The 27,988-nt window shown below is 45.6% G+C and overlaps 1 protein-coding gene across 5 annotated transcripts; it reads left to right on the top strand.

Annotated features, from left to right (window-relative positions):
- The first annotated feature begins 68 nt into the window (after positions 1-68).
- fnbp1l (formin binding protein 1-like) lies at positions 69-27,988 on the top strand. 5 transcript variants are annotated; one of them, XM_086115320.1, is made up of 17 exons: positions 69-493; positions 13,255-13,370; positions 14,115-14,165; positions 14,302-14,449; positions 15,647-15,709; positions 16,854-16,958; positions 17,206-17,334; positions 17,636-17,782; positions 17,882-18,103; positions 19,137-19,310; positions 20,738-20,847; positions 20,977-21,109; positions 21,345-21,436; positions 21,527-21,702; positions 21,861-21,898; positions 22,342-22,462; positions 23,641-25,367. In XM_086115320.1, the coding sequence occupies exons 1-17, from the start codon at positions 470-472 to the stop codon at positions 23,646-23,648; spliced, it is 1,857 nt and encodes a 618-aa protein (XP_085971446.1). In that variant the 5' UTR covers positions 69-469; the 3' UTR covers positions 23,649-25,367. The 5 variants fall into 5 exon arrangements, with proteins under 5 accessions (XP_085971446.1, XP_085971443.1, XP_085971445.1 ...); XM_086115317.1 differs by having other exon boundaries at positions 70-493; positions 25,218-27,988; XM_086115319.1 differs by lacking the exon at positions 23,641-25,367 and having other exon boundaries at positions 70-493; positions 22,342-23,088.

Below are 27,988 nucleotides of genomic sequence, written 5' to 3'. Positions count from 1 at the left end.
ATTCACATTTGAACAAAGGATACGGGTTTCTTGGGTGAGCGTTGGAATACGTTCCAGTCGATTTGATAGTTGTAAATAATTGCTGTTTAACACCTCTCAGAATATAATAAATGAAGAACAGTAAATATGAATATTAGCAGTTCGTGTACTTTTTTTCAAGGCGTGTAAGATGAAGGTTGTAATACTGTTGATAAAGCCACGCGAAGACGGCTTCGTTTCAGAATGGTAATTAACTCTTGTCATGGATGAAGAGGAACGTCTTTTGTTTTCGAGGAGTGCCCCCAGGTTTGAGGTTTGCGCAGGGCGGAGAGCAGCAGCGGGAGGAGGAGGAAGAGGAGGAGGAGTGTGTGCGCGTGCGCGTGCGAGCAGACAGTTTGTAGTCGGTCTCGCCTTTGGCAGCAGTTTGAGGAGAACCCGAGTGGGGGAAAAAGCTGTCTGATCCCGGCCAACTCGCAAGGGGCAATCCGCCATGAGTTGGGGAACGGAGCTCTGGGTAAGTCTTCTGAACTCTTTAACACCACTTTGGAAGTGGTCCGCGTGTGTCTCTCGTGTTGTTGAACTCGGGGAGCGGACGTAGAAAGGAAGAAAGGTACCGCGTTACCCTTTTTTTTAAGCTTCGTGTAAGGCTAGACGAGTGGCTAATGCTAAAGCTAACCCTTGGCGCACCTCACCGCCTGTGACAGCGGCGGCGGAACAATAGGCAGGTCTCCAGACTGCACGCCTTCTCCGCCTCCTCCTCCGACGAGGGTGCACGTAGCAGCACTTTTCTGTTGTTTGGCCCCGTTCAATGCAATCTGCTGCCCGGCAATTCGGATCTTGAGCTTGATTTTTTTGGGGGGTGTCACACCCAGTTTGGAAGGAAGCTGGCAGGGATTGCTCGGAGCAGGGCGGACAAAAATTGAGAAGACACCGAGCGCCTTTCATGCATTGCCCCTCAAATGATCATCTTAAGCTAAATCAAAGTTAATTGTTTTAACTTGCCAAGTCGTACTGTTAGTTACTACTTATCGTAGACCTCTGAGTCTGATCATCTGAGCAGCAAAACAATTTGGACTCCAAATGTTTGTGCGCCAATAAATGTAGGTTACTTTACATTCATGGGCATGACTTATTTGTGAGTGTCTGGGTGAAATACAATATTTCTTATTTCTCCTTCTTGTTTTCTTTTAAAGCGGTGTTTTTTTTTAAACATTAAAGTCTGTTATAGATATGTTGCACCTGTAGAACTGCTATACTGCTTATATATTTGATTTATCGTTGTTTTTACGATTTTATGTTCGTCATTAACAGTGGCCCCTTGGCCACATACATTTATTGGTCAATATTTTGAGTTTCATAAATGTAAATTATCCTCTATCAGTGATCCTTTTATTGAGAGGTAGGGGTTTTCTTCATCTTTTTTTTCCCCAGATAATATATATTTTTCAGGTTCTTCTGTCAGGAATGGCTTGACCAAAATAGAGCAATATAATGTAACTACACAGAAGTAATATTTTCATCAATGTTTTAATAATACAATATAAAGACACTGAATATGAAATCTTCATTGAAACGTATCATATTTTATCATATACATACAGGGCCAGTACCAGTTTTGGTCGGGCCACCACAACATGACTCATGATGGCCCGCCAACTGAAAAGGCTTGTAGGACCCTGTTATTACTCCCTTGTGGGCAAATTCCGCTTCCACTGTGTTGTATATTTACATTGCACGCCGCAGAGAAGCAGGTCACAAACGCAAGCCTGCGAGGAGAGACGTCAGACTGAAAAGTCTGCGCGGTAATTCTGCACCTCCCCATCTGAAGGAGGTGGCGTCAGAGTTTTGCTCAAGGGCACCTCGACAGTCGTCAGGAAGCAGGCGAGCATCTCTCCAAGAACTCGCACACACACGATCCAACGGAATAATGCGCTTCACCTAAAAACGATTTCCGCACCTTTTGATCAGAAGCCATTATGGTTGCGAAAGGGGCGTTGTGAGTTGCGACAAGATGGACTAACCCAGCAGCATCCTCTGGTTTACGTGGCTGTGTGAGTAAGACGCGGGAGTAATTCACGGCGCTGAGATCAACTCCGCGGTTATGAACCGCAGTTCAAAATAGGCTAATTGTTGTTTTGCTCAGCCCCTAATGTGCCATAAGAAAATGCTAGCGAAGACAACAGGCTGGCATGTTGCTTGTGATTTTGAAGCGGAGTGAACAAGGCGCGCTGATGTGAGAGGCCTCAATGCCTTCTTCACACGGACCCCAACTATGGCATGAAACGTGCGAGGTGTCAATGAGATCGGCGAGCGGAGCCATTTTGCACCTTTTTAAGGGCACCTTTCAACTATTGGCCAAGACACCAAATGCTTATTTTCAATGAATACTTATTTTGCAGTTGCTGCTGCTGTCTGTTTACAGTAATTGAATGAGGCATCCGAGCTGCATACCGGACATAAAAATTACAATTACGTGACATGTACGGCAGGTCCTTAAGAAGGCCATCGACAACTCACGTTGTAAAATCCCACAGATTTATGGAAATTTAAGCAAGCCCAAAGATATCGTTGTCTATTTTTTGAATGGGTGCTACAGTTGAAAATGAAGAAATAAAAATAGAAACCAGATCAAACTGATAAATTCAATAAAACCAAATTTACTAGCGTACTGTACTGTCAAACCAAATTTTCCAGTGTCGGTCTGTGTCAGAGTACCAGTAAACAAAGCGCACAACGATCTTCCGAGTGGACACGCAGACTGAGCGACCATCATAATCCTCTGATGAGATTAATGCGTTGGCTGTCAACATTCACCCTGATTGGCTGCCAAACACTTCACTGGCGCTGTCTGTTTAGTGATGCGTTCTAACAGTTTCATATATTCAACGTATTTGAAATTGAAAAGAACGATAAAATGATTGTTTTATTTATTACACATATACATATACATACTGTATATATATCGGCACATACTGCATATACATACACATACAGTGTGTATGTATGTATGTACAGTACATATGTACAAATGTATAAATACAGTTGAATTGAAAAAAAAAATGTTTTGTACTCCGGTGAATAGATCACTTATCATTGATCATTTACAAGGATAAAACTCAAAATATTGACAAAGAATTTTTTTTAAGCACACAAACATTTGTATTTATGTAAGAAGTAAGACATGTGTACTTGCGCGTCGGGCCAGCATCGATGAATTTTGGGGGCACCGAACTGTCACGTAATGGTCCCGGGCCATCGGGCCGCTGTTAATGTTGAACCATGAATCTTTTAAACAGCCATGATAAAATAAATACTAATGTTTATGTGTGTGAGTGTGTATCAAATTGTGAGCCATGCGATCATCTTAAACGGTGACTAATCAGTGAAACAAGCCTTTCTTTCATCTTTTTTTTTCCATTTATGGCCACCCTTGCTTGCTCTTTACGTCGCAGTCCCGGTTTCTTCAATGTGACTCTGTCTTTTTTGTCTCGTGTCTTGGCTGTATTCCGGAAGACGTTACAAAGTGAGCGGGGAACATCCTATTAGCCGTTGTATGTAGAGAGCGCGCGCGTGCTTGCACCCTCGCACGAGTGCTTGGATGCTGCCACACGGCGCTTTGTTCTGTGTGTCGGACTCAGATTTGCCAAGGACAAGCAGAGCAGCCGAGTCTGGCTTAGGGATGAGAGACTGGCAGGTGGTCTACTCTGCCGAATGGGAGAGGGTGGCAAAGTAGCGCAGAGGCTACAATCTTTTACTGGCTGACCGGACTTTTGACTTTTATTTATTTTTTTTAATTTTTTTTACGTCCGTCAGCTAATTAGTTGAAAACAGTCTGTTGGACTCTCACACATGCTGTGAAGCAATGGAACATGTTTTCATCCTCATATTTCAGACGGCAGCCTGTGCACAGTCAGTGTGGAAAAACATTTGATACCCGAAAAGCTTCAATATTTCACGACGCCTCAGGCCTCTTATTGTATCCTACCGTGGCTAGCGACATTCGCAGCCATGATCCATAGGATGGCAAGTGAAAAAAAATGTCTTCATGATGAATAGAACAAAAAGAATAATTTGGACACCTACCAAAACGTTTGTTGTTTTTATTTGACATTGGTCATCAACAAATTGTCTGTACGTCTCAAAAAAGGGGCTTTTATTGACGACGTTCGTGTGTTCTCACCACAACGGAAAATGCGAGCTTTACCCATGATTCTGTCGCGCGGAGCCACAATCAGGAGATCATATTTGAATGCGGAAATCAACTTGGGGTAAATATCTGCGAGGGACGGCTTCAGTGCTGAATGTGTGAAAAGTTATAAGAAGGCCATGTTAGTATGTGTGTGTGAGGATGGTCGTCAGCCTTAATTAGACTGTGCTAAAATGCCGTCCGAGCGACAGGATGATGATGAGGATGATGGTGATGATGGTGAGTGAGGACGATGGTGTGATAGGGAAGCGGAAAAAAAAAAGTCATGAGAGTAGGGTTTACAAATGACATTTTTGAGATGCAGCTTTATTTTGTAAAAAAAAAAAAAGGGGCTCCATGTTTGAATTTTTTTCCTTTCTGGCCAGCTGCTTCAGAGTTGAATCCTGTTGCAAATCCACTCGTTTTCCACGCAGGGGTTCCAAGTAATCAAGTTATTTTTGTTCATTTTCCACTGATTGGTGTTTTTTTTTTTATAAACGCTCCTGTTATGTTGCAGGTCAAGGCAACAGAGTCGGCATTGCAAATATTTTAAACTTGCCGCATGTTATTTTTGTTTTGGTTTCCGCCTGTCCTTTCCTGGGCTCACATCTGGACCCTTGCAGCTGTTTGGCAGCTGCCCGTATTTAGACACTTTTCAAACAACTGCAGTTTCCAAGGTAAAATTATTGTTCAACACATTTTCTGACCGCTTCTGACCAGGAGACTTGGGCCCTTCAGCCCACAGTCTCGAACTTGGGTCTTAAACTGGACAGTGATTTTAAATCCATCTTTTTTTTCATCGGAGGCAGTCAGGCTCAAGTCAAGCCTCGCCTTTCCCAAGAGCACTTTGAAACCGCCATTCATGCCCTTGTCGAATTCTGTCTGGATGACTGTCATGCACTTTACTTTGGAGTCAGCCGATCCTCCATTAAGCGTCTCCAGTTGGTCCAAAATGCTGCTGCTCGCCTCTTGACTGGTACTTGTAAGAGGGAGCACATTACTCCAACTCTAGCATGCCTTTGCTGACTTTTTAAAAAAAATTCTATGATTTGTTCTCAAATCTTGAAATGGCCTCATCCCACCTCTGAGATCCTCCACCCCTGTCCGGCGCCTCAGGTCTGCGTACTGGACACTATTAGAGGTACAGAGGACCATGTGCAGCACTTTGTATACGGCGGTGCTTGTTTTCAAGCGCTTGAGAAATACAGTGGAGTAGAGTTGCGAGACCAGGCCACATTTGTGGGTGAAATGAATTCTGTCACACTAGCTTGGCTCAGTGTTGCACCTGGACCACTTTTTGCTAATATGAGATGAAGCAACTGGCGGAAGTGTGAAAAAAAGAGAATAGCTCCTTTTAAGATCCTCACCTGATGGTACGTTTGTTCTTCGATTCTCAGTGTGAGTTTCCTCATACCATCCACAGCGACTATATTGTACACCGAATCCTGTCTTCCTTTTATCGGCAGTGTTTTAATCATTTCTTTCCAGGAAGTGAAACCTGACTCACTGGAGACGGGAACACTTCCAGACCTCTCACAGTCATGACTTGGCATGATGCAGAGCTGCAGTCAGACCTGCAGCTGTGCTTCACTGGCTTGAGTGCAGTCACTTTTTGAAGTCATCTGTTCAAAAGTCTGCCATTTCATCAGCCCGTGGGTCGAAATGTTGGCTTTTAGAAGCGGAAAATTGGAAAATGGGAATTTTTCTGCTGTTCCCAGCTGTGAAACGTAGTTATTATACTTGAACTCCCTGCTGGCTGTTGTCATTTTTTTTTCAGTCCTGTTTTCAAGCATGGGTGTAGACATTATTTCATCTCATTTGCGTGACCCAATTAAGATAGTTTTCAACGGGGTGCACTGAAAATCCCTCTTGCATTCTGACTCAAAGCAGCCAGGCCATACTGTTTCAGAGCTCCAGATTGCAACCAAAATGTGACATGCATACATGGGCGGTAGCGCTCTCGGGTGGTTTAGATCCTATTTAGCCGACAGAACCTTTTGTGTTTGTCTTATTTATTCTGAGTCACGGACTGTTCCACCTATGTGGGGTGTTCCACAGGGCTCAATTCTGGGCCCTCTCCCGTTCTCACTGTATCTGCTTCCATTGCGTCCCATCTTCAAGAAACTTGGTATTTCCTTCCACTGCTATGCGGATGACTGTCAGGTCTTTCTCATTGAGGCCACTTTGATCCTGTCTGGAGAAAATCGAGACCTGGATGGCACCAAATTTCTCGAATTTCAATGAAAAGAAGACAGATGTGATGTTGTTTGGTCCCGGTGGCTCTTCTTTACATTGTTGCCATCTTTGCTACATTTTGTGACATCTCACATACTGCAGCTGTCCAGCAGTGTTATGAAAATAATAATTCAGGAACTCGTTTTTTTTTAGTTTTTCTCCAATAAGGTCAACCGCCGCTTGGCCAAGTTACGAATCTGTCTCCGTTCTTGCTTTCCGCTGTCTTGTGTTGACGGAGTGTCCGTGTTGTGTGCAGGCACGACAAAACCCACGCCATGATGTCACCTTATCAGCATGTACGATCAATTCGCGGTGCATTTTTCTGCCGCGGTAATGCATGTGTGACAGTAAGGCCGGCTTTTCGTTGGTATTTGCAGCAATGCGCACTTGCACCACGAATAACTCTCGGTGCAGAGAACGTATATACACGAGACAAGTTTAACTAGGTCACCCCCCCCCCCCGCCCCCGGCCCCCACTTCTCCCTTCACTCCCCTCTCTCGTGTCTTTGAGGCAAGGCCTTTTGTATATGAGAATACAACGTCAATTCTTACACCTCAAGACTTTTCCCAGGGTCTCTGTGTTTGGCAAGTAGAGTCTCAAGGCCTCGTAAAACTGTGTTGCCCTTAAATCTGCGCTGCTCATTTACACACTAACTAGCTGCCGGCGTAGAGGTCTTCTGGTTACCCTGGTAACCTGTCCGTGAATTACACATTGTAGCACCGAGTCAGCGCTTGAGCGTAGTCTCCCTGTCAGCGTCCGTAGGGGGTGAAGCTGCCAGGCGTCGCATCTCTGGGAAGAGAAGTCCACCGGCCAACTACGTCTCGGCTACGGAATAACGCGCGGGGCTGCCAGTTTGGTACGCACTTCTGAAAGAACAAATTTGCAGAAATGATCTTGACTGATGTTTTTATTAGTAACGAATGATGTTTATAAATGGAACAACGCTGATCCGATTAGTGATGTCATGGAAATAAAACGGTCGCAGTGTTTCCCGCGTATTCATTTACCCGTGTTGGGCCGCCACAAATGAATTTTGGCAGCGCTTTGTAGATTTTGGCACCTCCTGTCAAGATGCAACTGTTGTGCTAACTTCTTTTTTCTGCACAAACAAGCTGCTCTGCTCCTTGTGTGATACCCGTACGACTTTCCGTTCGGGTACGACACCGCAAGTCCGGTGCCTCAAATGACTGAAGGATGGAAAAGTCTCGTGTCCATTACCACGTCCCACTTCCCTTCATTCTGCCACTCAGGACTTAACGACTCATAAATCCGCGGGTCAAGTTCTCCCTTAAACGTATTTTTAAAAGGTTCCAGCTAGTGTATTTAGTTGCGCCTTTTTCTTTCTTTTCTTTTTTTCCTATTGCGTGTTCTGAAAGCACTTACGTCGCTACTAAAAATCAAGTTCTGCAAGAGGAATGTTGTTTTTATTTCCCCATCGCTCGTATTTTCTATTCCAACTTTCACTTTTGCCTTTGCCGCCAGCCACGTTGCTCACGCCCCTTTTACGATGCGAGTTAGTTGTAGTACGGCGTGTCATGACTCCGTCTCGCTCTGGAGTTGTTTTCTCGTGACAAATACGCGCCTTTTAAACCTGTGCGATTTGGAATGGCGCTTTGTCTGGAAATCTTCCAGGATGTCATACGTGAAGCCGTTCATGTTTTTCATTTGGGATGCGTGGTTAGAGAACTTTTGATTGATTCTTTTTCTCGAAGGTCTGGACAGTCAACAGAGTAGATGGTGGCCGCCATGAAGAGCGGCGATGTCCAAACTACGGCCCGCCATCCAGTTTTAATTGGCCCACAGCATATATTAAAAATGACATTTGACACAGCCCGCAACGCTAGTTATAAAAAAAAAAAAAAAAAAGAGGGTGGAGTTGGCAGAATGAGAAAGCACGGTGTTGAAAAAATAATGAAGTGCCACTGCTACTCATGAATTGTTTCACAATTCTGAACAGCTTTTCTAGATGTGCAGAGATACAAATGAACGAGTGAATTCACGACTTGAAGAAGACAATGTCTCTTCAAAACACTGACGAATAAAGACAATTCAATTTTAGAAGCATAAATGACATGACTCATTCTCACGTAACTGTTTTTCAAAATGGCCCCCTGGCTACACTTTGCTCTTGTTTTGCTTCGGAATGTGGAAATGGGATTCGGCTACTGTTCGGTGCAGGGGGGGGGGGGGGGGGGTGGATCTCGTCCAGTGAGATCAAGGGCCGTCGGCCTCCCTAAAATCTTTTTAAAAAAATCCCAAGCAATTTGCTTTATCACCTTTAAGGGAAATCTGCTCTGTAACAATTTTCCAAAGTAACTAGAAAATGTTCTCAAGACATCATTGCTCGCTTGACTGATTTTCGCATGTTTAAAGAATTAAAGTCGAAATTTGAAAGAGCATCCCTGCATTTTTCTGAATGCGGCCCTCAAATGCAAACGTTTGGACACCCCTGATGTCGAGTATATCAAATTGATATTGAAGCGCAAATTTCTCGGCCTACATGTATTGGTAGACTAAAATAAAAGCAGTCGTTTCTTGTTGTGGCTTTGAAATTGCTCACTCAAAATCAACGAGCGCAACCCGACAGATTTGGTCGAAGCCTGGGATTCGGAAAGAGAAACTCAAATGTTTTCTTTGACATTTGCAAAATCCATGCACGCAAATGAAAATCGAGCGATGCAAAATATTTTGGGGCTTGGAAGTGTCAGAAAGTTGTTCGTTTGCACCTCAGCTGTCGGATTCTGCAGCTGAGTTGAGACAAACCAGTCCGTCGGGTTGTCGACGTAAACCGTGACGGCAGCATAACAACCGACGGATCAGGTTGCTCTGAAACCTGAAGTGCTCGCGTGACACAATGTGTTCTCCTTTCCAGATAGTAAATTTCGTTTTGGGGACTGAAGTGTACATCCTGTACTTGTTTTAGTTTGTGAAAAAGGCACACCAAACCTTGAAAGTCCTTCATTTTTATGTTTGTAGACCATGACGAGGTTTGTCACGGTCAATCCGCTGACTTTATTCTCCCACCTGAGACGAGATACGGCTACATCGATCGCGATGGCCCGTCGCCCGTGAACTGATGCCCAAGTCGATTGCGAAGAGGCTAGGTAGAAATGAGGAAAAAGAAAAGAGTTGTGTGTCTGTGTGCGTCTTATTAATATTTGATATATTTTTGTGTTAGAAGCATTTTTAAACGGTACACATACGTGCCATCGATTCTGCACTTAAGACGCTGCAAAAGTGCGTCCCCGCGCCTCCGCGTCAGGTCTCCCATTAAGCTAGGCAATGATTTACTTTTCACAAACTATTCTAGCGACTTTATTTTTCTTTTTCGTTCATGTTAGGTGCCGTTATGGCCGTTGTTCATCACTTTGGCATTGCATTTTAAGCTGAACCAATCAGAGGACGGAATAATGCCACCGTCCGTCTGAGGAGTCGTGAGGCGTGGAATGGTGAATCGTATTTGACGACGCCAGCGCTTGGGGTTCTGAAGGTGTCGGGTGAATAATATTAGCTTGGCGACACATCGAAGTCTGATTGGGGGAAAAAAAAAAGGAAACATAAAAGACTGGAAGCTGCGCAGCCAAGACACGCTCGGGAAACGAGGGCAAAAGACTGTTGGAAATAAATTCTTCCATCTCATCTAAGTTATGAATGCGCTTCCGGTGAGCATTTATTAATTTGTTTGTGTCGCTGTTGCAGTGTGTGATCTATCATGTGACGTCCGGGGTGAAGGTCTCATGGGATCCGTTGCATCATACTGATCACAAAAAATTCCATAACATAAGCACCCGTATTCTACCGCTCTTCTACGTATTTCTGTTTGCCTTCACTATCGTCCTTGCTTGGAACACGGAGCGAGTTGTGATTGATAGCTCCATGTTTTCGCTACCTTTACCATTCAAGTCTACCAGGTTATTATTGGCCAGTGGCCTACATGCGTTGCGTCGCGGCAGTATGAGACTTGGACGACATTGCGCCCGAACACGCCTTGTTTTCAGATCAACAGAGCCAGCTCCACATAGGGTGGGCACTAAAGTACAAACATCACGTGTGCCCGGCCGGAAAACAACAGCTCCGTCGCATTTGTGGCAAATTAGAAATAGAAAAGTCAGCCTGGTCTTGTCTGTACAGAGACATTGTTCCACTATGTGCTCTAAAAAAAATAATAATAATAAGAATAAATTGTGACTATGACAATTTTCTTCCTTTCTTTTTTTTTTGTTAGCGTTTCTTCAAGCTAGGCGTTTTGAATTGAAATTGTTTTGTGGAACATGACGGTTCTATCTTTTTTTTTTTTGCCTGGGGTTATACAACACCAACCCCGACGAGAGGGCGACATTCTCTACCTCCGCAAAGGTTTGCTGCTGCGTGGGATAGCGTAGCCAAATAGCTTTTGTGACAAGTGACTCAAGCCGAACTCTGTGTCATGGTTTGAACGCGCTCTTCAATCTAAATCGATCCGCCTGACTCACCGATGACGAGTCCTGGATGGAAGTACTCCGGTGCTCCAGGGTCTGATTCATTTTAGTCAGAGTATTTTTATGGTAATGAATGCCACACTTCCTCCACGTTGGGTGTTTTCGGCGGGTCTGTACATGCAAGGGTGTCGAGACAATCATTTCCACCGCTTCCAGGAATTGATCTGTCATCATTTATCTTGTAGCGCACGTTGCCAACCAGCGGTGCGTCCCTTTTAGCATGGCTAGAAACAACCGCAGAATAGAAGGACGTTCCCAAGAATGTAGTGGAAAGGGGAAGACAAGCCCTGTTTGTGCGTCTGCCCTGGAATGCAACAGTGGGCAATTAGTCTTTTGTCCCAGCAGCATATTCCGTGCCAATTAACGTTGCCTCGTCCCATGGAATGCGCACAGGATGTCTGGATCGCTAATCGCACCCGAGCGGCTCGATTGCTCGTAAAGTAGGCTGCGGCTCCAAAATGGAATGTTCACGTGGGCTATTGTAGCATCGGTACATGCACGCGCGCGCCTGCTACTCGGATCGTACTTCTCTGACTAACGGTAATTAGAGTTGTACCTTTTAGAGAGGTGCGGAGGGCCAGTTCAATGTTATGCTTGATGTAACAGCCAGTGCCTGCTGCAATATTGATCGTCGGTTGAATATGGATTTAAACTGGACCGGCAAATTGGTGCCGTTGTCCAATCCAGCTTTTTTTCATCTCTGGCAGCTGGCTGAAGTCAAGCCTCTCCCTTTTTTACGAGCACTTGGAGAGGCGGTCCTTCATGTCTTCGTCACATCTCGGCTGGATGACTGTAATCCTCCATTGAGCGTCTCCAGTAGGTCCAGAGTGCTGCTGCTCGCCTCTTCACTGGTACTTGTAAGAGGGAGCGCATCACTGTAACATACAGTCGAGTGACGTCACCTGGATACGCCTTTGAGGAGATTTCGTGCCAGTATTAGGTTTCACATGAACTGCAAACCAGTCGCAATAAGGAATTTAATGCCACCAAAATTAATCCTTTTTTTTTTTTAACTTTCTGAACTACAGTATGAGCGATACACCACAATACGTATCAAACTCAAGGTGCCTGCCACATAATTTAAATACAATGACGTATTTCTACCGAACCTGTTTTGCCAGATGCTTTTGTCGTTTTCATTTTAGCAGCAAATTCATACCGAAACGTGACAAAAATAAACTCGAGAGGCCCCGCAATGAGGGCACGTGTCGGAATGGCAGCGCTGCCAAACCACCCTTCACAGCTCCCGTGCTATCCGTGTTTGGAAAATACTGACTGAGGAACGAGCAAATCGCTTCCCTTGCATTTCCTTTGCGGCCCATGTTTGTTCCGCTTGATTCACTTGATTTGTGTTGTGTTGACACTGAAGTCAGAGCCCGTGGAGAGGTAGCTCGGGAAGTAGCAATTAAGAGCAACATGCAGATGAATGTTTGTAACCGTGGTTGCAGTTTGATCGCGTGAGCTCTGGGACCCCAGGAACCGAATCATCGACTTTCTCTTGTTGTTTTTGCCCGTCACTCACCCTTTTTACAAGAGAAAATTGGATTCATTAATATTTTAGTTGTCACATACTGTATATCCTTTCTCGGAACGTTAAAAAGGATATTTTTATTTTTATTAGGACCTTTCTCTAACGTTAATTGGAAATATCACAGAGCTGCCTAGCCGGCTAACATGTCATGTTAAATTTCGAAAGAAGTTGGTGCTCACTGACAACAATTCACTTCACGTTGAGTGTGGGTGTTTGTTTCTTGTGCGCGTTTGCGCTCATATTCAGCCACCTGGAAACGAGTTTTTTCCACTTGAGCGGTGGCGTTACGACACTCTCTGTCCTATTAACCCTTTCATGCATCAGTAATGATAACCTGTAACCTGATGACATGATCACCTGTCCACTGTAGTAACCGCTGTCCCTGAAAGGGTTAAAGACATACGAACTTAGTCTAGCGCCCACAGGATAGCAAACGTTTTTTTTTTGTTTTGTTTTTTTAATCGTGCCTTTTCTGCCGACAGTTGTGTCACCGCTCTGGTAAAGCAAAAGCTGCATTGGCCGATCGTGACAATCGCTGTCGAGCCATCAATCGCGCGACCCTTGTTCGCGGCAGCTCAACTGGCGCGAGCAAAACAAATTCCCGTGATGCCAACAAAGCACCTGAAATTGTTTGCGGACTCTTGCATCTGGGCTTCGTTTTAATTGTTCTTCTTTGGCACAGCACCTTCGCACTGCATCGTACAACAAATCACAAAAAATATCGGATTCATGGTCACTGCAAAGGATACAGGCAGCGTCCTCATTACAATCAATCTCGCAAATTTCCTTCGCCACGATGATATTGATGTCGTTGTCCCTCTTGATGTTCTTCATCTGTTATCAGGACCAGTTCGAAAATCTGGACAAGCACACTCAATGGGGGATCGACTTCCTGGAGCGTTATGCCAAGTTTGTCAAGGAGCGGTTGGAAATTGAGCAAAATTACGCCAAGCAGCTAAGGTACGAAAATACACAAAAGACACAGCAGGTCGCAGACAATGTACATCTGTTTTGCAGTCGTGCAATGTGAAAGTACCGAGGACCGATACAACAAAATAGCGGCGCTAGAAATATTACGATGGCATTAGCACTGCAAGCCAAAGCCAGCTAGCCACGGCTGCTACGTTCGATTTACTGTGCACGACTTGAGTCTTATCATAAGCCTAAATTTCTTGGTTTGCAGATGTACTTTTTGGAATGTACAGTTGCTTAAAAATCAAATCCTCTCATCTACCTGCGACATGTGTTTGTTTTTTTTGTTTTTTTCTCTAATGGCTTTTAATTTGAACTCATTCACTCTCAAAGACGTTTTTAAACGTCTTTTCAAACTTGGTCCGGAATTGGCTGGTACTGAATGAGTTTTAAGAGAAAAGCATGTCGATGTTTCACATTACCGTTACAGAATCTGAACCATGATGAAGTCAAATCTAATGTGAGATTAGAAGGATTAAAAAAACCGTCATGTTTAGCTGTGGCGTGATAATCCACACAATTAACTGTCCACTTTGCTGATTGTGGTTTTGTTTTTAGTTCTCAGGTCAAATGTTAATCCTAAAGCAGAGGCACACTTTTGAATTTGCCAGTAACCAAACTTTCACGGGCAGTTTCATGCCTTTCTAAACCGATAATAATAAGAAGAATCCAGTTAAGATTATGTTCCCAATATAACAGCAACCTCATTCACTTCCTTCTCTTCTGCGCCAGGAACTTGGTCAAGAAATACTGTCCAAAACGCTCAAAGGATGAGGAACCGAGGTGAGTCGGCAAACGTGTGATTTTTGATTTTTTATTTTTTTTTTTAACTGTAGCAAGAAAAGAATGAGATCACTCGACCGCACATGACCGCAGATCAATTAGGTTGATCCCTTGCACACGCGCGCTCGTTTTGCAGGTTTACATCCTGCCTGTCATTTTACGGCATACTGAACGAGCTGAACGACTACGCGGGCCAGAGGGAGGTGGTGGCGGAGGAGATGGGCCACAAGGTTTACGGAACCCTGATGAAGTACAGCCAGGACCTCAAAGCGGAGAGGAAGCACGTGAGTACAGTACACCGACAACGAGCTCGTACGTACAACCGAAGCGACACTGCTGAGCTGAAGCGATGAAGTCGCCAGGTGCCCAAAAATAAAACCAAACAAAACTATTGATTGTTGTCCTGCTGATGCTTTTCGCGTGCGCCAACCTCTTTGTCCTGCCTCACATTTGTTTTGTGTTTGGACTTCCACAAGAGGATACATATGTTGAGCACGATGGTAAACATCTGCCTTTCTCTCCTCCCATGATCTGCTGCTGCTGCTATAAACTCTTCACATTCTTTGGAAGAACATTCCCTTCCCTCAGTGGAATACTTAAGCCACTTTCCAAATTTGTGGAAGAAGACGCAGGCAGACCTGTTTTTTTTTTTTTTTTTTTTAAAATAAAGATGTCAGCTGGTGGACTATTCTCAAGTCAACTCAGCTGTATTTCTAGAGCGCTGTCTACCGAGTGCTGTACATGGAGCAAAAATAATTCAGATGACAATAAAATAATCGATAAATAACAAAGACAGTAGAAGGCACAAAAACCGTCCAACTAAAAAAAAAATCAAGTCTCATGCGAAGTCAAAAGCCAAAGAATAAAAATGACAAGTTTGAAAGATGGGCAGCGAGGAGACTTGCCGGACGTTGAGCGGGAGCTCTTTTCAAAGCGAGGCAATGGAAAAGGCTTCATCCCCTCTCAGCCTTCGCTTAGTTCTCGGTACCTCGAATAGCGTCTGGTCCTCAGACCTGAGACACCGGACAGGTGCGGAAGAACTCAAAGAGGTCAGGTGGGACGAGGCCATTTCAAGATTTGAATCCAAATAATAGGCGCTTCCAAAGAACTCTAAAATGGAGCCAGTGAAGGGACGCCAAAGTAGGAGTTATGCACTCCTTATTACAAGTATCAGTTAAGAGGCAAGCAGCAGCAGCGTTCTGGACCAACTGGAGACACTTCATGGAGGATTACACATAATCATTCCTGTATAAATACACTGCACTGCTACACTGTTGCTTGGCGTAGTTAAATACGTGCGTTGTCCGTCATGCTGATGTTAATATAACCAGACATGTCATTCAGCGATGTCATTTTATTCGTCACCGAAAAATTGTGGGCGGAGCAGTGCATTTGCTCTCTGTTTTCTTGTATGTTTTGTGTTTCTTGCCTTTTCATGTAAATGTTTTGGCGTGTGTGTGTGTGTGTGTGTGTGTGAGCAGCATCTGCAGGAGGGCAGGAAGGCGCAGCATTTTTTGGATCAGTGCTGGAAACAGATGGACAACGTAAGTAGGGAGAGAAAAATAAGGAGGGTGGGGGGATTTTTTAATTTTTTTTGCATGAGATAGGAGGTAACTCTAGGACAGAGGTGTCCAAACTGCGGCCTGGGGGCCATTTGCGGATCGCCATCCAGTTTTTGGGCGGCCCACGACATGACCAAAAAAAAACCACGTAATGCTAAAAATGACATTTGACATGGGCCGCAAGGTTAGTTAAAAAAGGTGACGGTGGGCAAAGTGAGAAGGGAGGCTACACTGTAGACTTTTTCTCTGGAGTAAAAGATACAAGTGAACCATTTGTGATTAGCATGGCAGGTTGATGGAACGCTCTAAAATTGTCCCGAGGTGTCAGTGCGAGGACGAATGGTTTTTGTTTGTCAATGTGTGCCCTGCGATTGTCTGGCAACCCGTTGAGGGTGACACCCCCGCCCCCCCGCGCCTACCGCCCGAAGAGACCTGGGATAGGCTGCGGCACACCCGCGATTCCCGAGAAGAAGCGGATTCGAAAATGGATGGATGGATGAATCACACCGTCATTTGGGATCAAGGCAATGACACACAGGCCCAAATGCAGTCCAGCCCCTCCCTTAGCAAGGCACATGTGCCACATTTGGCCCTTTTTGGCTTTCAGAATCCCCCGGAGAGATTCCATTTGCTCATTTCTGAGGTCATTTAATTGGATTCACCCAGTGAGCAGAACACCAAGCAATTTGCAGACCCGTTAGACAATGTGGGCAAAGCATGGACTTCGAATTCTCATTGCAAATTGTTGGCTAATTCACCGAGTTGGCCCTGACTCCAGTCAAAGTGTGTTTGTGTGTGTGTGTGGGCTGTCGGGCCTTGCTAGTGGCCACCATGTGACCTGATAGTAATGTCTCAGCTATTCACCGTGTTTCCTCCACGACTAACGTTACCCAGGTGGCTTGTCAGGAAGTAAACTATCGCCGTCTGATTCAGATCACTTTCTTTTTCTGTGGCTTTTTTAATCTTGAGTCACAAGTTGTGGTGTTTTTTTTAAGTGGTCACTACTCTCCCTAAAAGAGAGGAAGTGAGGACTTTTTACAATCATACAAATATTTTACATTCTCTTGGCATGGATCATGTATTGTTTTTTTTTTTCATTTGTCGCTTGTTTCGTTTCGATCCACAGAGCAAAAAGAAGTTTGAGCGAGAATGTAAGGAAGCAGAGAAATCCCAAATAACCTTTGAGAGGTTAGACAATGACATCAATGCCACCAAATCAGAAGTTGAGAAGGTAATCCTCCCCAAACTATTCGAGCACGAATCAAACTGCGTCTTCCGCCTGCCGTCTTTAACGATGCAAACGTTGATCGGCATGAATATCCACTCGTCTTGTTTTCACATTCGGTCAAAGAATTACGTTTTGTTGAAGACACAAGTTGCTTCAGCGAACATGATCTTTGGTCGTTTATTTGACGTTTGACGTTTCCCGGTCTCCATTTGGCGATCGACATTTGCTCTGTATGACTGTGACTGTTCAGGCCAAAGCGCAGTATTACCTGCGGACTCACATGGCGGACGAAAGTAAAAACGAGTACGCCGCCCAGCTGCAGAACTTCAACGCCGAGCAGTGGAAACATTTCAACAACTCCATACCGCACATCTTTAAGGTAACGGAAACCACATTTGTCTGGCGCAGGTGCGTGACGGACGCAATGACGCAAGAAAAATTAGCGCACCAAAAATGAACCGCTCGCAGTGATGCTGAAAAGAAATGTCGCAAATCATTCTTGGGTTACATAATTTGAAATTCCTCGACGGTAATGGTCCGTCACATCAGTTGGAATTAAAAGTATGCAGTATAAAAGAAATCAAGTATTTGAACGGCAGCGGGTGGCATTCGTGTGCATTGCAGGCAGGCATAAGGGGGGTGCGCTTCACCACCTCTCTGCAACTGTTCCTGTCTTCCAGAATCTGCAAGATATGGATCAGCGGCGAACAGTGAAGCTCGGGGAGACGTACCGAAGCTTCGCCGAAGCAGAACGAAGAGTCATTCCTATTATCTCCAAGTGTTTGGAAGGAATGGTTTCGGCGGCCAAAGCCGTTGACGATCGACGGGTGCGTAAGAGGAAAGATGAGAAGAATGGCCGCCGTTTTTCCGTCGTGCCGGTTTTTAAATTTGCCCCGCGTACGCAAACTCCTTTGGCCTTCCGACAGGATTCCGGCATTGTTGTGGAGTCGTTTAAGTCTGGCTTTGACCCTCCGGGCGACTTCCCCTTTGAAGACTTCAGTCAGAACCTAAGTCGAACCGGCTCGGACGGGGCCATCAGCAGCACGCCCAAAGGAGAGCGAGACGGAGCCCCGGGGCCACGGCCGGACCCCAAACACAGCATGAGCAAAGCCAAGAACAAACTCTGGCTCTTCGGAAAGAAGCCAAAGGTACGCGGACGGTCACTGGCCTCGTGTCTAGAACGCTAGCTTGATTATCTGCGACTTAATTTCAAACTTGACGTTGTGATTTCCCAGCCGGCATTATCCTTGGGCGCGCACACAAGGTCCATGAAGTGCATATTGTGTTCTGTTGACATTTCTTGACAGGTTTTTGTCACTAGCGTAGATCTTTGCTACGTTCGTGGACCTTGACCTTCCTCTTCCTCATAGGGCCAATGTTGGTTAATGATTATCTCTCTGTTGCCCGTCTCCGTTGGCGGCATCGCCCGCCACGCGGGAAACTCGGTGTGAGGACTCGGTTAATGATTTCCTGTATTCCGTGACTTTTATTGTACGATTTCGTGCTCGTAGCTCATTACGATGAAAACACGGCTTTGGTTATTTGGCTTTGGCGTGTTGATGACAAATTGTTTCTAGTCACATTTCCTTATGTAGCCCTTCATACAAGACAGCTTTGTTTATGTCGCAAAGTGCTTGACAGAACAGTTAGCACAAAATACGGGAATATAACACAACACATAACACAAGAAATGGACAGTCGTGCCGTCGTCAAGTCCCATTCGGTTCTATCGCCCGTAACCACAAAAAGAGTCTCAAAGGGCTTCACATGCCGGTTGGCAAATATTCACGACATCCCCTGACCCCAGGGGGGCAAAGGAAAAAAAAAACATCTGTGGGGGGAAAAATGAGAAGCCTTGAGAAGGGGCCGCAGATAGGAGAATCCCCCCCCCCCCCCCCCTTCCAGTACGACCGGGCTGCAGTGGATGCCGAGTGGGCAACATTTGACACAATCTTGTCCTATCCGATGTTAGTTTATCAATGACCAAACAATCTGCCGTTAAGCGACCTAAAAAGAAGCAATTTGACCCTCAAGGGCAAATTTCTGTGACACAAAGACAGACAAAAAATTTAAACTGGACTTATTGTAGCAGGACATCATCCAGCGAATGTGCTGTCCTGACTTACAGTTTTATCCTCTCTTCCTGACCCCCCCCCCCCTCCCCCCTCCCCCTCCCCCCAGTCCCCGTCTTCCTCTCCTCCTCCTCCACCTCCTTCATCCTCCTCCCGGCCACGGCCCAGCTCACAATTTTTCCCTCCCAATCGGTTCAGCTCCGAACGAGTCAACCAGTATCTGTCCGAGATAAAGACGACAGTCCCCCGAATCCCCCAGAACTTGAAGGGGCTGAGAAGAGGGGTGAGCCAGGAAGTACCGTTGCGTCAATCAAGTTTCTTCCGGGCAGATCATGTTGCCTTGATGATTTTGTGTGTTTTCCTACGGGATGTCTGCAGCTCATAAAATGACTTTAGAATGATTCCAGGGATACGTCCAAATAGATTGCAGCTAAGCCAAATCTGCAGCTATCGGCGTTGATCCTTTTCAAAGTTGTCTTATTTGATGACACTTGCAAACACCTTGCTCTGTTATCTTCTCCACTTTTCTTTTTATGGGGGTGGGGGGGGGGGGTGGTTCTAGTTCCTGCTTTGTTGGTGTTTTTCCTCCAATTACGAATGAGGGAGTTCTACCGCAATCACACCAGAAAAGAGGTCCGATGATTTTGGGGGGAGTCTTGGGTTGCAGTTCCAGTGTGGCTAACATCAGATGTGCTGTGCTGTGCTGTGCTGTGCTGTTGTTTTTTTTTGCCGTTTGTGTGGTTGACTTCGTTCCATTGAGAGTCCCCTTTCAAATGTACCGTAAGACAAACAAGACAACAAAAGCCTTGTTTGGTTTTTACTCCTGTCATTTGTGTCAAGTGGCTCTCAGTCGAACAGCTGAAAATGAATGACTCATATCTCAGGTCGAATTTTGCAGCACAAATGTCAGAATATTCGGTTTCCTCCCCCAGACTCTTATTAATGTTTTTGAATATTGTACAGACCAGGCATATTCATCCGAATTGGTGAACCCAGAACAAAACGTCAATTAATTTAGGACGGTGGGGGTGTCTGAACTTTTTTTGTTTGAGGGTTGCATGCAAAAAAAAAAAAAAAAAAAAAAAGGAAGAATTGAAGGGGCCACTTTACAATTTGTCAACTTTTTGAAACGCGCTAAAGTCAGTCAGTAGTTCGGGCACCCCCGATTTCGCACCGCCAACGTGAATCAAAAGGTCATTAGCAAAATCAAAGCGTCGCTCGTGAGCTATTAGTCATCATGCATCTGGCTGGCTGCTTTTGGACTCACCAACTATTTGGCATCGTCATTCCACTAACCCGCACTCTCATGTTGTCTGCTTGCTGTTTTGGAATCGCTCATGCGTAAACGCCCCAGTGGTCTGTCAAGATGGTAAGTGGTCGGCCATCCAGAGAAGATGCTGCCGGCTCAGTTTCAATGCATGTACCCTCCCAGTTGTATCCACCAAATTGCCCCGTAGTCAAATCACCCCCTCAAGTCCCACTTGAGAGACTTTGCGCCTTCTGCCGCTCATCGTTTTCTTCCGTAGATGAAACCCCGTTGAACTCACAAAAATATTTTCTTGAGTATTCCTGCGAGGGTCATGTGGCTCCTGTTTGAGAATGAAGTGCAACATTCGTGTGTGTGTGTGTGTGTGTGTGTGTGTGTGAGAGAGAGAGAGAGAGAATGAAGTGTAGCAGTTGACATTTTGCCGTGCTTGAACTTGCCTCCAGGCCCCATCGGTGGAGGACTACAGCCACTTGCCCCCCGAGCAGAGGAGGAAGCGGCTGCAGCAGAAAATTGATGAGCTCAACAACAAGCTCCAAATCGAGATGGATCAGCGGTACGCAAAAGGCAAAATAGTGAAAGAGAAGTTATGTGGGATATGTCACGTTCTTTTGTGTGCGTGCGCGTGCTGTCTGCTCCTCGTTATTAGCCTGTGACGTCTCCCCTGTGACTTTGCCTCTGCTAGGGATGCCCTGAACAAAATGAAAGACGTGTATGAGAAAACTCCACACATGGGTGACCCCAACAGCCTGCAGCCCAAAATATCCGAGACCATTTGCAACATGGAAAAGCTCCGCTCCGAAATCCACAAACATGAGGTCAGAAAAGAACCTTTTGTTTTTCCCTCCAGAAAATGTGTAAGCGCACCTTGACGGGAGGACGGGGAGCGGGAGGTGGATTGTTTGATCAGCTCGATGGCGCCGTCTTGTGGCCAGAAATGCAAAGACGTCGAATTTGAGGAAGGATCGTCTCGATGGCGCCATCTTCTGGCCAAAAATGACATTTGAATCGAATGATCGTTCTCTGAAAAGCGCGACTTGAATCCCCTCACAGGCTTGGTTGTCAGAGGTGGAGGGAAAGCAGGCCTCCAGAGACCGGAGGCACAGTGCCGACAACCACCATCCCGCTCCCCAGGGCAGAGAGAGGTAACGCGCCCGCCAAACTCGCTCGGCCCTTTCGATGAATTGGTCCCCAAACGGCAAAGCCACCAAAGAGAAATATTTGTCTCGTTGCAGTCCGGAAGGCAGTTACACCGAAGACGCCGGTCAGGAGCACCACACACCTCATCACCACTCGGGCCCCCCGCAGCCGGGACACCCCAGCACCGACCCGCACGACTTCGATGACGAATTTGATGACGACGACCCGCTACCCGTCATCGGACACTGCAAAGCTTTGTACTCTTTTGACGGTAAGGTCACATAACCTCGTCCGCTGGCTCGAGCTTGAGCGCGAAGGCCATTTTTCACATTTCCGAGACCAAATCATGAGTTGGGCATGCGCATTTAACGCGCATCCTTCCTGGTTTGGTAGGCGTGTGTTTAGTTGTTCATTTTTCTTCCCTTTCAGGTCAGAATGAGGGAACCCTGGTCATAGCTGAAGACGAGGTGAATAGGATCATTTTCTCTCATTTACAATTCATTCTTGGTTATGTGGAGCAACACCCTTTGTTCCCTGTGAGGTGTAGTGTAGCATGTCGCATTTTGTCCCGCTAATGTAGCCGCGACCTAAACACAAATCATTTTTTATTTAAAAAAAAAAAAAAAAAAAAGGTCATCTCAACCCATGAAAAGGGGACTTAGTATCGAGTATTTATTAACTATTGCGGAAACGTGTGAGGGTAGCTGAAGACCGACGCACTTGTCTATATGTGCCCTACGATTGGCTGTATTGAACGTGAGGGGACCTCATTTTGTTTTCAACACCACCGTAAACTACAAACTGCAAGTGGGTCATTCCGCATCCGTTCGGTTGTAGAGTTCTCGTCTGCGGTCGGACGAAGTAGCTCCCCCGCAGCTTCTTTCAGCCTGTCATTTTTTCCCCAACGCAGGTTTTATACATCATCGAGGAAGATAAAGGCGACGGCTGGACGAGGGCGAGGAAACAGAGCGGCGAAGAGGGCTACGTCCCCACCACCTATGTGGAGATCACCATGGAGAAGAACTGCAAAGGTGCCGTCACCTATATCTGAAGCTCATTTTGTCCCCCCCAAGCCTTTTTCACCGTCGCGCATGCGACGTTCTTCTATTTTGGCTTCCTTGCCACGTCTCATCCATCTCTTCCATTCATTTTGTAAGCTCTCATCCACCGCCGTTGTAGCCGCAGTGGTGAGTGACTTTCTCTTTGTTTTTGAGAGACTCGCATCATTTTATGGACCTTGCTACAGTGTCTGCGCGTGAGAAACCGCGCGCGTGCTTCTTATCGTTCCAAGTGTTCAAGATGTTCAAGTTGTCTTAAATGAGAAGTGATCGACGTTTTGTTTCCGTTTTGTCCTGTTGACATTTTCGAAAGGGCCATTCCGTTGAGACGCCACCATTTTTAGCTTCTCTGAATCCGCCACCTGATTTTGGCGAGAGTGTTTGCGCGGGCGGGCGGGCGTATGTCGGTTTTTGCTCCATCTGCGCCATCGCGGCCGATTTCGTTCAATTGCAGTTTTGCGATCGCACGGACGTTTTCATTTGTTGGAGGCGTGTGATGCAAATTCATTGACAGAGTTGCTCGCTGAGCTGATAAATGTTAATGTAGCGTGTCATAAGTCACTTGGATATTTTTACTGTGCTCTACATTTCAGGGGGGGGGGGAAAAATCCACCAAAAAACAAATGAGTCCTTCCCTCTCCTTTTTGTCGTCCGTAAACTCTCACCCATCCCTTCATTTCCATCGCCAACAGACGCTCTAAAACGGGGATGTCCAAACTACGGGCCGGGGGCCATTTGCGGCCCGCCATCCATTTTTCAGCGGACCCGCGACATGACAAAAATAAATAAATTAGCCCGCAAGGTTGGTTGAAAAAGTTGAAGAGTGAGACGGGAGGTTGTCAGAAAAATATGACCACAGTCCAACCTCGTTACAACCTACCTCGAGGGACATAACGAGTCTGTGCGTTATAACGGTAGTGGGTTGTAAACATTTCCAATCAATTTTACAGTGGCCCTTCCATCCTTCCATTTTCCTGTGGGCGGCCCTCCAACGAAAAAGTTTGGACACCCCTGCTCTCAAATACGTCCGGGGTGCAAACAAACGATCTTGCCTCCCGATTAAAACCAAAGTGTCTGCAACGTTGTGTTTGTGTCTCGGATCGTCCGGTTGTGTTTCATTAACGGAGTCTCTCCTCTGTATGACTGTGCAGGTTCCTGAGGGCTGCAGAGTGGCCAGGTGGTTTGATTGGCTGGTGGAGGGCTCTCGCTGACGGCTGATTTTTGGTGGTGGGGGTGAAATGAGAGAGGGAAAGAGAAGGGCAAGTTTGCATGTCGGCATGCTCTCGCATCCATAACGGCTGCGGCCTTCTTGGCTTTTAACCGAAAACCAGGTTTTAATTGCGAGATGGGAGTCAAAGTAAATTTCATGTCTTCAATGATGCTCGCAGCAGCACGCAAAGGTCCCACCCCATAACAAATATGTACTTTCACTGGCCACTAGGGGGCCCACGTCAGGTCGCCCCTCACCCTCTCAGCACTAAAACTTAAACTAAAACTGACAGCAAAGGGAACATGCTCAAAGTTTCACGTTCAGCTCTTCTCTCAGTGGTTTTAAACAAAAATCCACGAGCCGTGTGGCTAAATCACTCCTAAATGTCAGTATTATTTTACAGACCGCCTGTGAGCCTAAAACGACATCAGCTTGCACCCTTCAGCTGTCTTCGGTTGCCGTTTTAAACTCATTCTAATGACTTGGCTGTAGGCATTTTTTTTTTTCATTGTTTAAACGGGGTTTGCTAGTGCAGCATTTCCCCTATTCTAGAAATGACCAAAAATAAACATTAATATACTGCGGGTTTAGTAAAAAAAAAAAAAAAAAGACTACGGAACCCCTGACAGAGACATGAATGGAAAAAAAAATGTCCGATGAACGCACACATTACCTGGTGTGCATTTGTCAGTTTCTGGTGCGCACACGTTATCTGCTGCGTAGTTTTTAGCATTCGGTGCACACGTTTTAGTATCGGCTGTTCACACCTTGCTGTTTGGTGCGCACGCATGAGTAGCTGGTGCACATGTGTTGGGATCTGGTACACACGTGGTCGTATCTGCGGTGTACACGTTAGCATCTGGGGCGCGCACGTTAGCATCCAGTGCACATGTTTTGGTATCGGGCGTTCACGCGTTGGTCACTGGCGCGCGCGTCTTCGTGTCTGTTGTGCCCGCTTGGGTATTTGGTGCGCACGTGTTAGCATCTGGTGTATCCGCTGGACATGCATTCGTCACTGATGGACCACAAAAGTGTGTGATGTGCAGGCTTTGGTATCTGGTGGGTGCACTTTAATATCTCGTGCAGACACGTTAGTATCTGGTCCACACGTGTCTCACGCGTGTGAGTATTTTTTTCTTGCGCTCACGTGGTCACTTTTTCATTCATGTCTCTTTTGGGGGGGGTTCCGCAGATTTCAGTATTTGCTGCCACTAACTGTCGGCGCCGCACTGTTTTTAACTCATCCCTTCTCTCGTCATCTGTTGGTGATGCCTGCCTGCCTGCCTGCGCCACTCTGCTCCTCATGCCCGCCTTCACGTGTCATCCACATGAAGTTGCATGTTCCCTAACACGCCCTAAATGTCTCCCACACGTGGTCCATTGTTCCGTCTGTGTTGTGAAATGTGCGCGCGAGCCAATCGGGTCATGTGGCCGCAGCGCTACGTTGAATGAATGCCTTATTGTCATGAAATGTTTCCGGCATGACTTGTAAGTTATGCGTCTGCATCCCCCGAACAGCCATTGGGTCACGTCAGGGTTTCCGTTCAAGCAGGACTATCTTCTACCACCACCACCACCACCACCACCGCCCTCCTCTCTCCATTGTCCTCTTTTACTTCTCTTCCCCGGGGCGGCGACTTGACATTTTAACCAGCAGGTGGCAGACTTTCTTCATCAAACTCGAAGCAGGACTGCTCCTTGTTGAACAACAGCAAAAAAAAAAAAAAAAAGAGGAGGTCCAGATTCTTTCTTCTCAGGTGTCTGCCCGTCTAGCTGACCGCATCTCCCGTCAGCCCCTCGTCAGCTCCTGGCTCGCATCTGGCGAGACCCTTCGCCCGATATTCATCGCCCTGTCATCCTTTTCTATTTTGGGTTGTAACGATACACACGCATCCCTGAAGCGTGTTGTTTTTTTAGCCTCCCCGCCAAGTGTGGTGTACACGCCCACGTGGCACGTTTGTAATGAATGACTTGTAGATATTCGCATCTTTTTAATGTCCTGTTTGAATGTGTTTCTGTGGTGATTGTTTGTTGGTTTTTGACTGACCGATTGATTGATTGACACTCTTCGGAAGACAATATGGTTTGAAATAGAACCGATGCACTTTGCCCCGAAGTACTCCAGCGTTTGAATTTGATCAAATGAAAGCAGTGCAGAACATGCTGAATGACCACCGTGTCGCAATGCAGGACAAAAAGCTCTGCTGATGATTATTATTATTATTTTTATTTTTTTTTTTAGCTCCTTGGGTTTTTCTACTCTTTTTGTAACAACTGTCTTAAATAGCTTTTGCATGATTTTACCCCATCTCTTGAATCCATTCCTCGCGATTGTTTCAAAACGTCTCTGATGTTTCCTAACCACGTAACCGTGTATGTTCAGTCGGCGAATTCACAAGAGTTCCCGTTTTAGGACAAACTAACAGTGTTGCTCAAAGGTAATCATAAGATGTGACCACGCCTTAATCTTGTATTTCTTTTTATTTATGAAGCTGTGAAATGTGCAGAATGATGCTGTCGATACTACTTAAACATCCCTCAACCCCGTTCATCTACGTCGCCGCATCTTTCCGAGACTGTTGATGTTTAAAAGTTAGGGTACAAAATGTCTATTTTCTTACAGCGTCCCCAAATAAAGTTCAAGCCACAATGCAGGTGAAGCCATAATGAGACCCCCCTCCCACTCTGCCAGTCTGCCAATATCCATGCTCTTTGTTGGGGAAAAAAAAAAGAAAAGAAAAAATAAATCTGAAGACAGAGGGGCCTCATCACGCCATTAATCAATTAAGGACCATTTTTAAGACGACCGTCCCCATTCATATATGTGTTTATGCTGTAGAACACTGAACGTTAATTGCCTTTCAGTCTTCCAATTGCCAATGTTGATGTACAAAATGTAAAAAAAAAAAAAAAAAAAAAGTAATCCAAAGAGACTCTCTTAAAATCACTTTTAATTCAACGTTAGGAAATTTTTTATAATTATCCTTTCAGTCTGTTTGATTTTTTTTTTTTTAATGAGGGAAATTTGCAATCACAAATTGTGGAAACATTTTTTTTTTCGTTTTTTTTCCATTTTGATAAATGAAATTATTTTCTAAATTGAGTACTGGACACAGAACTTCCGTTCTATTAGATCCTCAGTCGTTGGCAAATGTCTGTTTTTGAAACCTGCGCAAAAGTGGAATTATTGAGTTTTTTATTGCGGGTTTTAATCTCCTCATTCCACATCACGAATATGTGTGTGTAGACGACAAACTGCAATGGTCCATGCACACCAAATCCGTTGCGAGCGTTTACCCGCGGGAGTTCCGAGTGACGCTGGAGCTTTTTCGCGCACAGCGTAGAAAAAGGGGAGGGGCTTCGCTTATTCGACGACGACGGTTGTTGCAGCCATTTTACCGCCACAGAGGATGAAGTGGTTCATTGTGTAGTTCCGGCTAATGCTAGACGTGGCACAGTTCATCAGTTGTAAAAAATATATAATTAGAATCATGATAATGATAAAATACATATCAAGACGGCTCACTTTTATTTTAGTATTGGTATTGGTAGCTGGCAAAATTGTAGAGGCTGGTACGGAGCAGGCCGGGGTGTCCGCTGACCGCAAAAATAATCGCCGTCGTGTGCGGTACGCTGTGTGTGACGCGGTATATCCCTAAATGTGATTGACTGGCGCCAGGCGAAGTGCGTAAAAAGTTCAATTCGTCGAACTTTGACGAATAGACGAAATGAGCGGATTTTCGGTGCGCGTGCACGCTTCCCGCCGCTCCAAACGCGTCATCACGCGAGCTACGTCGATTTCAATTTAATCGCGACGGATTTGGTGCGCACGCAGCGTAAGGGTCGCTGTTGAGTATTGTCAACAGCAAACTGTACTACTTAGTCAAATGCTGCAACGGCGCGGCCAAGACATTCACGATCTTCTCAACGTTGCTTTTGTTTGAAGTGTAGTCATCCTGTTTGTCCTGCAGATGTAAAAAAAAAAAATCATGTACAAAGAAGTGTTCACTAACTGTCGACGTTTTGATGAAACCAGCCTAAAAAAAGTCAAGCCTCAGTTCTAAAACCACGTCGGTACACTACAAGAAGTTTTGTGCAGGTTGTCATGCTCTGTTTTGTAATAAACCGATGGCAGTACTTTCCCCCAGACCCATATTCTTATGCACACGTGTTTTGTTTAATTTTTTTCACTTTGAATGTTGTCAGACACTTTGGTGGACTAAATGCCTTTTTTTTTTTCTCCAACTTGTAGAATATCGCTGAAATAAAGTGAGCGACGATGCAAAGTA

This window comes from Hippocampus guttulatus, chromosome 7 (assembly GCF_054856545.1).
Source record: "Hippocampus guttulatus isolate MCC_2025c chromosome 7, RoL_Hgut_1.0, whole genome shotgun sequence".
Classification (NCBI taxonomy): domain Eukaryota; kingdom Metazoa; phylum Chordata; class Actinopteri; order Syngnathiformes; family Syngnathidae; genus Hippocampus; species Hippocampus guttulatus.
This window is presented reverse-complemented; position numbering and strand designations above follow the sequence as displayed.

Coding starts and splice junctions, on each gene's coding strand:
- fnbp1l (XM_086115317.1), top strand. CDS start 470: ATGAGTTGGGGAACGGAGCTCTGG. Junction 20,848..20,976: donor CAAATCGAGATGGATCAGCG/GTACGCAAAAGG, acceptor TGCCTCTGCTAG/GGATGCCCTGAACAAAATGA. Junction 22,463..25,217: donor CATGGAGAAGAACTGCAAAG/GTGCCGTCACCT, acceptor TCCCCCGAACAG/CCATTGGGTCACGTCAGGGT.